The sequence below is a fragment of the Amblyomma maculatum genome, chromosome 1 (genome assembly GCF_055883805.1).
Source record: "Amblyomma maculatum isolate TAMU_Amacu chromosome 1, ASM5588380v1, whole genome shotgun sequence".
In the NCBI taxonomy this organism is placed as follows: Eukaryota; Metazoa; Arthropoda; class Arachnida; order Ixodida; family Ixodidae; genus Amblyomma; species Amblyomma maculatum.
Genome location: NC_139344.1, coordinates 289699522 through 289709997, shown reverse-complemented (window position 1 = coordinate 289709997; position 10476 = coordinate 289699522). Strand labels below are relative to the sequence as shown.

At 48.0% G+C, this 10476-nt stretch overlaps 1 protein-coding gene across 1 annotated transcript; it reads right to left on the bottom strand.

Annotated features, from left to right (window-relative positions):
• Positions 1 to 4578: 4578 nt before the first annotated feature.
• On the bottom strand, positions 4579 to 9282 carry LOC146206779 (uncharacterized). Its single transcript, XM_084575615.1, has one exon. It carries the CDS (start codon positions 8416 to 8418, stop codon positions 4579 to 4581), a length of 3840 nt encoding a protein of 1279 aa, XP_084431741.1. The 5' UTR covers positions 8419 to 9282.
• Positions 9283 to 10476: the final 1194 nt, after the last annotated feature.

Sequence of the window (10476 nt, the reverse complement as noted above, 5' to 3'; positions counted from 1 at the left end):
AACAAAACTCAGAAGATACAGAACACAATCAAAAGAAACATGCATAAAAATGAACAGGCAAATTTTGCGAAACTATGGCAGTGCCATAACATGGTTCCAATCGGATATTGTCAGCGGAAAAAATGAATATTTAAAACAATCAGTCTTCGCAAAATACGGCGTCAATGAGTGAATGTGAAGATGTCGGGTATGCCGTGTGGTTAAAGTGGATATGTACTGTGAAGGATCCAAAGCTAACTTATGATTAAGTAAAGAATAAAGAAGTCCAGTTCAGTTCAGTCATTCAGTCGTGTCCGACTCTTCGTGACCCTATGCACCATGTCACGCCACGCTTTCTGGTCTCTCACAATCTTCCTAACATCTCATAACTTCATCTGCAGTGCCTCGAGGATGCCATCTAACCATCGCGTTCGCTGCCTACCCCTTCTCCGGCGACCCTCAACCTTTCCCAACATCAAATCTTTCTCCAGCGACTCCTCTCTTCTCATCAGATGACCAAAGTAGCTGAGCTTTAACTTTAGAATTTGACCCTCCAATGAGCAGTCAGGGTTTATGGTCAACAATATCGACTGATTTGATCTTCTGGCAGTCCAAGGAACTCTCAAGAGTCTTCGCCAGCACCACAATTCAAACGCGTCAATTCTTCGGCGGTCAGCCTTTTTCACAGTCCAACTCTCACATCCATACATCACAACTGGAAAGACCATAGCACGAGTTATACGGATCTTGGTTGGCAGAATAATGTCTCTGCTCTTTACTAGGCGGTCAAGACTAACCATTGCTCTCTTTCCCAGAAGCAGGCGTCTCCTAATTTCATGGCTGCAGTCTCCTTCTGAGATAATCTTGGAGCCCAAGAAGAGAAAATCTGTCACAGCTTCCACTTCTTGTCCATTGATGCTCCAGGACTTGATAGGGCAAGACGCCATGATCTTTGTCTTTTTAATGTTCAGTTTAAGCCCAAACTTCTCACTCTCTTCTTGTACGCGCATCAGAAGTCTCTTGAGTTCCACTTCACTTTCTGCCATTAAAGTGGTATCATCCGCATATCTAAGGTTGTTGATACGTTTTCCAGCAATCTTCACTCCAGCTGAAGACTCGTCCAGACCGGCCTTCCTCATGATGCACTCTGCATATAGGTTAAATAGGCAGGGCGACAGTATGCAGCCTTGCCTCACTCCTTTCTCAATCGGAAACCAATCAGTAAGACCATGCCCAGTTTTGACTGTGGCCTCTTGTCCTTCATACAGGTTCCTGAGGAGACAGATGAGGTGAATCGGAACTCCCATCTCCTGGAGAGCTTGCCACAATCTGCTGTGATCTACGCAGTCAAACGCTTTGGCATAATCAATAAAGCAGAAGTAGATGGGTTTCTGGAACTCTCTTGCTTTTTCCATGATCCAGCGAAGGTTGGCAATTTGTTCTCTAGTTCCTCTGCCCTTGCGAAACCCAGCGTGCACGTCCGGAAGCTCCCGATCCAAATATTGCTGCAGCCTACCTTGGAGGATTTTCAACATCACCTTGCTAGCATGCGAAATAAGCGCGATCGTGTGGTAGTTGGAACAATCTTTGGCACTGCCTTTCTTTTGAATGGGGATGTAAACTGAAAAGAATAAAGAAACTCAAGGCAGTATCGGAAAATATCACCTAAAGAATAAAGAAACTCAAGGCGATATTTTCCTCTTCGCGTTTCAAGTGATTCAATATTGTTAGTCGCCATGATATCAGCGGGGGAGTCGGTGATTTTAAATTTCGAAAAGATAAACCTAACAGCTTTCCTTTGAACCCTTTCTAATTCATATATGTTAAGCTTAGTAAATTGATCCCATACAACCGAAGCATACTTAAGCTTTGGCCTGATGTAAGCGTTATACGTTAGCAGTTTTACGTGAGAAGGAGAATTTCTTAGTTTATGCCTCAGAAAACATAGCTTTTTAAATGCAGAGGAGCATATGTTATCTATATGTGAGTTCCAGGAAAGATTGCTTGTTATTGTTACACCTATATATTTGTAACTATTAACGTGCTTTAGTGTAGATGATCCAAGGGTATACGCGTGGTTAATCGGGTTGTTTTAATGTGTTATTTGCATCGAAACTGCTTTTTCAGAGTTAAGAACCATGGAAAACTCACTGCACCAATCAAGAACATTTTACTAGACACCGGTCAAGTTCATTTTGATCGTTAGTACACGTAATTTGACGGAATACAATACAATCATCTGCAAACAAGCGAATATGCGTTCCTGGAGTAACCACACTGACAATATCATTTATATAAATCTGAAAAAGCAAAGGTCCCAAGACGCTTCCCTGGGGCACCCCAGAGGTGACTGGGAGACAACTGGAGCTGCACCCATCGACTGAAACAAATTGCACTCTATTCGTGAGGTAATCTGCAATCCATGATATTAAAATGTAGGGAAGATTAATGATTTTAGTTTTTGAATGAGCTTTTCTTGGTGAACTTTATCAAATGCTTTGCTAAAATCTATAAATATATGGTGTCTATTTGACCATTCATATCCAGTGTTTTAGCAAAAGTATGTACTATTGTAAATAATGGTGTTATTGTAGAATAGCCCTTTCTAAACCCATGGTGACAGTCGCTTGATACGGAGTGTTATTCAAGAAATTTGTTAATATGTTTAGCAATAATGTGTTCAATCATTTTACAGCATGCAGAAGTTAAAGAAATAGGACGGCAATTTTGTAATAATGTGCAGTCGCCTTTTTTATAGATCGGAACAACTCGAGCAGTCTTCCATTCAACCGGAAGTTTTGATGACAACAGAGAGTTTTTAAACAACACAAAAAGAAACTTCGCAATTATTTCGACATAGCGTCGCAAAAATACATTAGGTAAATTATCAGGACCAGAAGAAGTTTTAGGCTTCAATTCTAAAAGCAAAGCAAATACACCAGGGAGGCTGTCACGGCTCCGGAAGGGGTGCGAGACACCTTCCCGAACCGAGGCAAAGGTAGTTGGAACTTTGACGCCCAGTGTTAGCCGGTTAGGTTCAGCGTTGTGAATGAGAACAGAGCCACGAAGTCAATGATGGAAAAACAACTATATATTCTTAGTATTATACACAGGATGATACGACGCAAGCATTTACAGGCATTTAAAACAACACAGTTAAGGTAGCGTACATGAGAAAACTAGCAATTAGAAATACATCAGTCAAAATTCTCACTATCAGGATACATGCAAATTGAACACAGATGTTTAAAACAACATAAGACGAGCGTAGAAAAAGTTCAGAAGAAACTAGGAAACGGGCATATTGTCCGACGAGCGCGGCGGCACTCCACTCACAAAGACGACGCAGATGGGGAGCTCTCGAAGGCGATGGTCCTTCCGGAGCCCTGGGGCGAAGTCTTCGTGGTGCGATGCGGCGGCGGTTCGGGGAGCCCGGAGTGCTTGGAGGCGAGAGGCGCACTGCCGTTGGGTCCGAGTCGGCTTCTTTTCTAGCCTTCGGTTGACAATGTGTAAGACACGCCCACACAACAGTTCCCTCCCCAAGTCAGGGTCCGTAGAACAAACACGCACAAGTGCACACGCAGGAAGGGGCACGTAGGCCCCGCAACTTCCACACTGCATGGCCGCCATGTTGCGGATGAAAAAACGTAAGTCACAAACCAAAAGAGGATGCACGTACGCCAACAACTTCGGCCCTGCTAGGGGTGACATTGTAAAACAAGCTGGGAGGACGTCCTCGCTCGCGCACTGCGAGGGGGTTTCTCTAACTGCGCGGAAACTACCCCGCGAGGAGAACGCGCACGTACGCGTGCTCTTGACATTACCGACAAGGCAGAGGCACACGGAATACACTGAAATATATCAATAAACTCTTTTAGAACACCGCATATGGTGAATTGTCATATCATGAAGATAGAAATGCTGCCACTTTTGTGACACGGCCCCCCACTTTCAGAATATTATAGAATAATATTCTAAACTAACAAAACGTGGCACGCAGGCCGATACAACTCATGGACATGCACTATACAATAAGTAACACATAACAAAAATGAAGTTCGGGTAACATAGAGGAACATAACCATTAATCCATAATGCATGCAAAATCATATGAACCCTACAGTCGGCTAAGGTAGTCCGCCCCGACGTTATGACTACCCTTGACGTGTTGCACGCGGAAACTATACTCCTGGAGGAGCAAGCTCCAGCGCAGAACTCGGCTGTTCAGTTGCCTACTCTTCTGTATATATGCTAGCGGCTGATGACAGGTCTGAACAAGAAATTCGACACCATATAGATAAGTCGAGAACTTTTGGACGCCCCAGACCAAAGCGAGGCACTCTCGTTCAATCGTGCTGTAGGCGACCTCCCTAGCGAGCAACTTTCGGCTCGCATACGCGACAGGGTGCAGCGTTCCCTCGTATGGCTGCAGGAGCACAGCACCTAAGCTAGTGTCGGAAGCGTCGGTGCGCAGAACGAAGGACTCGTTGAAGTTCGGCAGCCGCAAAATAGGGGGATTGGATACACAATGCTTGAGCTTGCGGAAGGCTTCCTCATGTATGGGGTCCCACTTCACTGCATTACTTCCGCCCTTCCGGGTCAGCTGGGTGAGGGTGCGCTTATCTCCGCATAGTTGGGTATAAACTCTCTGTAATAGCCGGTCAATCCCAAGAAAGCTCGCACCTGGCGCTTGGTCCTTGGTGGCTCGGCCGCTTGTATTTTATCCAGAGTTTTTCCCAGGGGTGCCAGCTTGCCTGCTCCGATTCGGTGACCGAGGAAATCAATTTCCGTCATCCCGAGTTCACACTTGCTGGGTCGCACTGTAAGCCCGGTCGCTTCGATTCTTGCAAATAGCTGTTGCAGCGTAGCAACGTGTTCCTCCCAGGTTGCGCTGGCGACGAGTATGTCGTCGTAGTAGTGCTCTACTCCGTGAATGCCGCCTACCACCTTGCGCATCAGTTTGGCGAAAACTGCGGGCGCTGTCTTGATGCCGAACGGCATGAAGCGGAACTGGTAGAGTCCGGACGTAGTGGAAAAAGCCGTTTTAGCCTTGTCGTCGTGAGACAGCGGGATCTGCCAATATCCCTTCACGAAGTCTACCTTTGAAAAATATCTTTTGTCTCCCGCTGTGGCAAAAACAGCATCGGCTCTGGGCATGGGCTCCGAGTCTCCGATCAGAACATCATTCAGCCTCCGAAAGTCGATACAAAGGCGATTACTTCCATCCGGCTTTTTCACCAGAAGTACGGGAGAGTTATATGGGGAGACTGACTTTTCAACAATTCCCAGCCTCTCCATTTCTTGCACTTCGCTCTCGATACCTTGCCGTGTTGCGAAAGGTAGAGGATACTGTTTAACGTGAACGGGTGCGGTTGTCGTGAGCGGTAGACTGCATTCCATCCATTCTGTTTTGCCAGGGACATTCGAAAAAATAGCTGCGTGCCTCTCCATCGTGGATAAAAGGAGCTGTTTCTTCGCGGCATCGAGGTGCGGCGATAGCTTCACATCTGCTACTCCCTCCGTTTTTTCAAACTCTGGAACAGGCAGCTTACTGTCCTCCTCAGTTTCAGTCATGCTGCTGATCACCAGGCACTGTCTGTTGGCGGGTGCGTCTCCCCTCTCTTCGTATCTTTTCAGCATGTTTGCGTGAAAAATCTTTGACCCGCTTGCCGTGTCGATGACGTAATCGGCGTCCCCTTTCCTGGCGGTGACCTCGAATGGGCCCTTCCATTGCAGCAACAGCTTGTTGCTATCAGTTGGCAGCAGAACTAACACCTTGTGACCAGGTTCGAAGTTTCGGTCCTTCGCCTTGCGGTCATAGAACTTCCTGTAACGGGTTCCTGCCTTTTCAAGTTCTTCATGCGCCAAACGACATGTTTCTTCCAATCTGTTTCTGAGATCGAGTACGTGCTCGTAAGTGGTCTTTGCCTCTTCATCTAAGCTCTCGTTCGTCCACACCTCCTTTAGGATGGCCAATGGCCCACGCACGTGTCGACCGTACAGGAGCTCAAACGGCGAAAAACCGAGGCTGGATTGGGGAACCTCCCGGTAGGCAAAAAGAAGAGGGGCTAGGTACCGATCCCAGTCTTTCGGCTTCTCGGCGCACATTCGCTTCAGCATTAGCTTCAACGTGCCGTTGAATTTCTCCACCAGCCCGTTAGCCATGGGATGGTATGGAGTGGTGTGCAGCTGACGAATGGAGAGCAATCGTGCCACTTCCCTCATCAATTCTGAGGTGAAGTTTGTGCCACGATCGCTGAGTACCTCGTGAGGGACACCGAATCGCGAAAACATCGCCACCAGAGCTTCGGCAACACGCTCAGATTCTATGCTTGGCAAGGCTACTGCATCCGGGTAACGTGTGGCATAGTCAATCAGTGTCAAGATGTACCTGTTGCCCTGTTTAGACGGGGGGTAGATTGGCCCGACGATATCAATGGCCACCCGTTTGAAGGGGGTGTCAATGACTGGTGTCTTCCCAAGGGGCACGCGTGGCACCCTCCCCTTCGGCGTGGTACGCTGACAGATATCGCATGATGCCACAAATCTCTTAACATCCGCCGTGATGCCAGGCCAGAAAAACTCTTCTAAAATCCGCTCTTTTGTTTTCTGAGCACCCAGATGTCCTGCCATTACGCTGTCATGCGCCATCTTCAGTACCGTTTCTCGGTGTCGTTCGGGAACGACTAGCTGTCGCACCTGCCGTCCGTCCTTCTCTGTGTAGCATCGGTACAAAAGGCCGCCTTCCTTCTTGAACAAGATGCCGCTCTCCCCATCTCGACACTTTAAATTCTTGCCAATTTGTGTGAAGCATGAGCGCAATGATTGATCCTTCTCTTGATCGGCCGCATAGCTTTCTCCATCCCCTAATTGCCTTTCCGCGTCCGGAGTGCAAAGTTTCTGGAACTTCTGAGGCCTCTTTGCGGCCTGAGCACGAGTCACTACGGCAGCGGTGGTTTCAACGACCAGATCCGTTTCAATAGTAGTATTTTCGACTATTTCAACGGGATCATCAGGAGCCCTGGCACCCTCTATGTTACCCAGGATCAGGTCATATATTGGATCCTGCATGCACAGTGCTACAAGATTTCCGCTGTAATAAGGGGTCTGGACCTGCACCTGCGCTTCGGGGAGCATCTTGACTGTTCCGTCGACGAGGTATACGGGATTACTCGTCCCCGTTAGCTGGTCCTCAGCTACCAAATCTCTCCGGATAATCACGGTGTTGCAACCGGTGTCACGCAACACAGTGATTGTTTTCCCGTCCAAACTTCCCGCAACCACGGGCAACCCTTCTACTAAAAACTTGTGTCGCGCCGTTCGCACCGCGCTGACAACGGGAATACGGCTACCATTCCTCAGCTGAACGTATCCGTCGCAGATATTTTCTTCTACTTCCCTCGGAGGGGAATACACACAGGCTGCCTGGGTTTTGTCAGGCGCCCCTTGCCGACACACATTCGCTCTATGCCCTCTTCGGCCACATTTGAAGCAGTGGGGGACATGGTTGGCGGAGTCGCTGCTCCGGCAGTGCGCGGCATTGTGTCCCGCCCGGCCGCACAGATAACATCTCAACGCTCCCCTCTCGACGGCCTTCTTTTCGGCGCCTCCTGCTTTGTTCGCTTCCTCCCGGCTTTCTTTCCTTCCCCTTGCTAAGTTGACACCGCCTTGCGCGTCCAGGAATTGATCAGCGAGGTTGATCATGTCTTGTAATTTTTCTGCGTTCCGTTCTTTTAAGTACAACGACATGCTGGCGTGACAACTGCTCAGGAATTGCTCTCTAATGAACAGCTCACGCAGCGACTTGTACTCTAGGGGGATTTCGGACAGCTCCACCCAGCGGTCTAAGTAATGGCTTAGACGCGCTGCATATTGTGCGGCTGTCTCGCCGTCGGCTGGTTTGCCACCCCGGAATTTCTCACGGAAACCCTCGACTGTAAACCTGAAACGCTTCAAGAGCGCCGCCTTTACCTTCTTGTAATCGGAGGCGTCTTCCGGCGTGAGTCGCCCGAAAACGTTCAGCGCCTCCCCGCTTAGGCATGTGCTTAATGCCGTCGCCCATTGATCTTCAGGCCACTTCTGGCTACGGGCTATGCCCTCAAACCGCCTGATGTAGGCATCTAGGTCGTCCTTCCTCTCGTCAAATGAAACAAGCAACCTGCTGGGGTTAAGTCGGAAACTGGGTTCCGCTACTACGTCGCGACCATCAGCCCTTACCACGGACTCATCTCCCGCCTGGCGAAGCTCTAATCTTAGCTGAAGAAGCCTGGCTTCGAGTTCACCAGCCTCTTTTGCTGCCGCGCGTTCCTGTTCCGCGGTTTGTCTAGCGAGAGACCTTTCCTCCCTCTGCCTAGCTTGCTCATCCTCTATCCATTTTCTCAGTTCCACTCCTGAGAGACCTAACTGTCCACCTATGGATACTAATTTCTCTAGATCCATGTCACAAGTGCATAAAAACTACCAAAAAACCGAAAACTATCTATCAGCAATGCACACTTCTCAAATGTCACCCTTCGAGATCACTTCATGGTTCGAGGCTCGGTCTCCTTCCACAACGCTTACTTGTTACGTCAAAGTACCTGTCGCGGACGCCAGAATTTGTCACGGCTCCGGAAGGGGTGCGAGACACCTTCCCGAACCGAGGCAAAGGTAGTTGGAACTTTGACGCCCAGTGTTAGCCGGTTAGGTTCAGCGTTGTGAATGAGAACAGAGCCACGAAGTCAATGATGGAAAAACAACTATATATTCTTAGTATTATACACAGGATGATACGACGCAAGCATTTACAGCCATTTAAAACAACACAGTTAAGGTAGCGTACATGAGAAAACTAGCAATTAGAAATACATCAGTCAAAATTCTCACTATCAGGATACATGCAAATTGAACACAGATGTTTAAAACAAGATAAGACGAGCGTAGAAAAAGTTCAGAAGAAACTAGGAAACGGGCATATTGTCCGACGAGCGCGGCGGCACTCCACTCACAAAGACGACGCAGATGGGGAGCTCTCGAAGGCGATGGTCCTTCCGGAGCCCTGGGGCGAAGTCTTCGTGGTGCGATGCGGCGGCGGTTCGGGGAGCCCGGAGTGCTTGGAGGCGAGAGGCGCACTGCCGTTGGGTCCGAGTCGGCTTCTTTTCTAGCCTTCGGTTGACAATGTGTAAGACACGCCCACACAACAGTTCCCTCCCCAAGTCAGGGTCCGTAGAACAAACACGCACAAGTGCACACGCAGGAAGGGGCACGTAGGCCCCGCAACTTCCACACTGCATGGCCGCCATGTTGCGGATGAAAAAACGTAAGTCACAAACCAAAAGAGGATGCACGTACGCCAACAACTTCGGCCCTGCTAGGGGTGACATTGTAAAACAAGCTGGGAGGACGTCCTCGCTCGCGCACTGCGAGGGGGTTTCTCTAACTGCGCGGAAACTACCCCGCGAGGAGAACGCGCACGTACGCGTGCTCTTGACATTACCGACAAGGCAGAGGCACACGGAATACACTGAAATATATCAATAAACTCTTTTAGAACACCGCATATGGTGAATTGTCATATCATGGAGATAGAAATGCTGCCACTTTTGTGACAGAGGCTAACAAAGTCCACCTCCGATGCAGGAAAATATGACGCTCTTTGTACACATTGTGTGCCTGCTTCAGAGAATACGCTGTGAAAAAAAGAATTAAAATTACGTGCAATGTCAATCGGATCAGTCAGTGTATCTCCTTCCAATGTTATTTTTTAGATATGTTTCTTGCTATCACTCAGGAAGTTCCAAAATTTACTTGGGTCATTTTTAACAAAATTGGGCAACGTTGTGTTAAAGTACAAGTCCTTTGACTCACGAACCGCACGTTCAAGATTATTTTTAAGCGTTTCAATCTGACTTAACTGGCGGTTCTTTTTATTAGATCTTTTTAGTTTTCGCTTCAGTTGAATAATCTTCCGCGTCATCCAAGGTGTGCGTCTGTGAACTTTTTTGCATTTATTTGGAACGAAGGTATTTAGACAGTATTGACACATTTCGACGAATCGCTCCCACAGCTTGCAGACATCATCATTTTCATCGAAACTGGATAAACAAGTTTCCATATGTTCAATCACTGCGGCATCATCAGCCCTAGAATAATCCTTGAAAGATCGTATGTGACTGACTTTTTTGTTGAGGGAAGGGAACTTAACTAAATCTATCGACACGCTTACCAGGGATGGTCTGAAATGCCTGTTTCAACTGACACAGTATGCATAGAATATTGACGGCTAGCAAAACCTAGACTAAATGAAATGAAATGAAACTTTGAAATGAACAAAGGAACAGTTCTTCAGAGGTGGCTTGGATTGTCCAGGTAGCTGGGGCTACGCTGCTATCCAGGTGTTCAGAGGTTGTGCTGTGATGGGAACAGTGCCTGGCTGGAGTGGGTGCAATGGCTGCGCGAACAGCTTGTTCTTGCCGCCTTCTCGATGTAACGAATCCAGCAACCATATGCGGGTGAAAT

Bases quoted from the DNA above. Each gene is read 5' to 3' on its own strand.
- LOC146206779 (XM_084575615.1), bottom strand. From the start codon at position 8,418: ATGGATCTAGAGAAATTAGTATCCATAGGTGGACAGTTAGGTCTCTCA.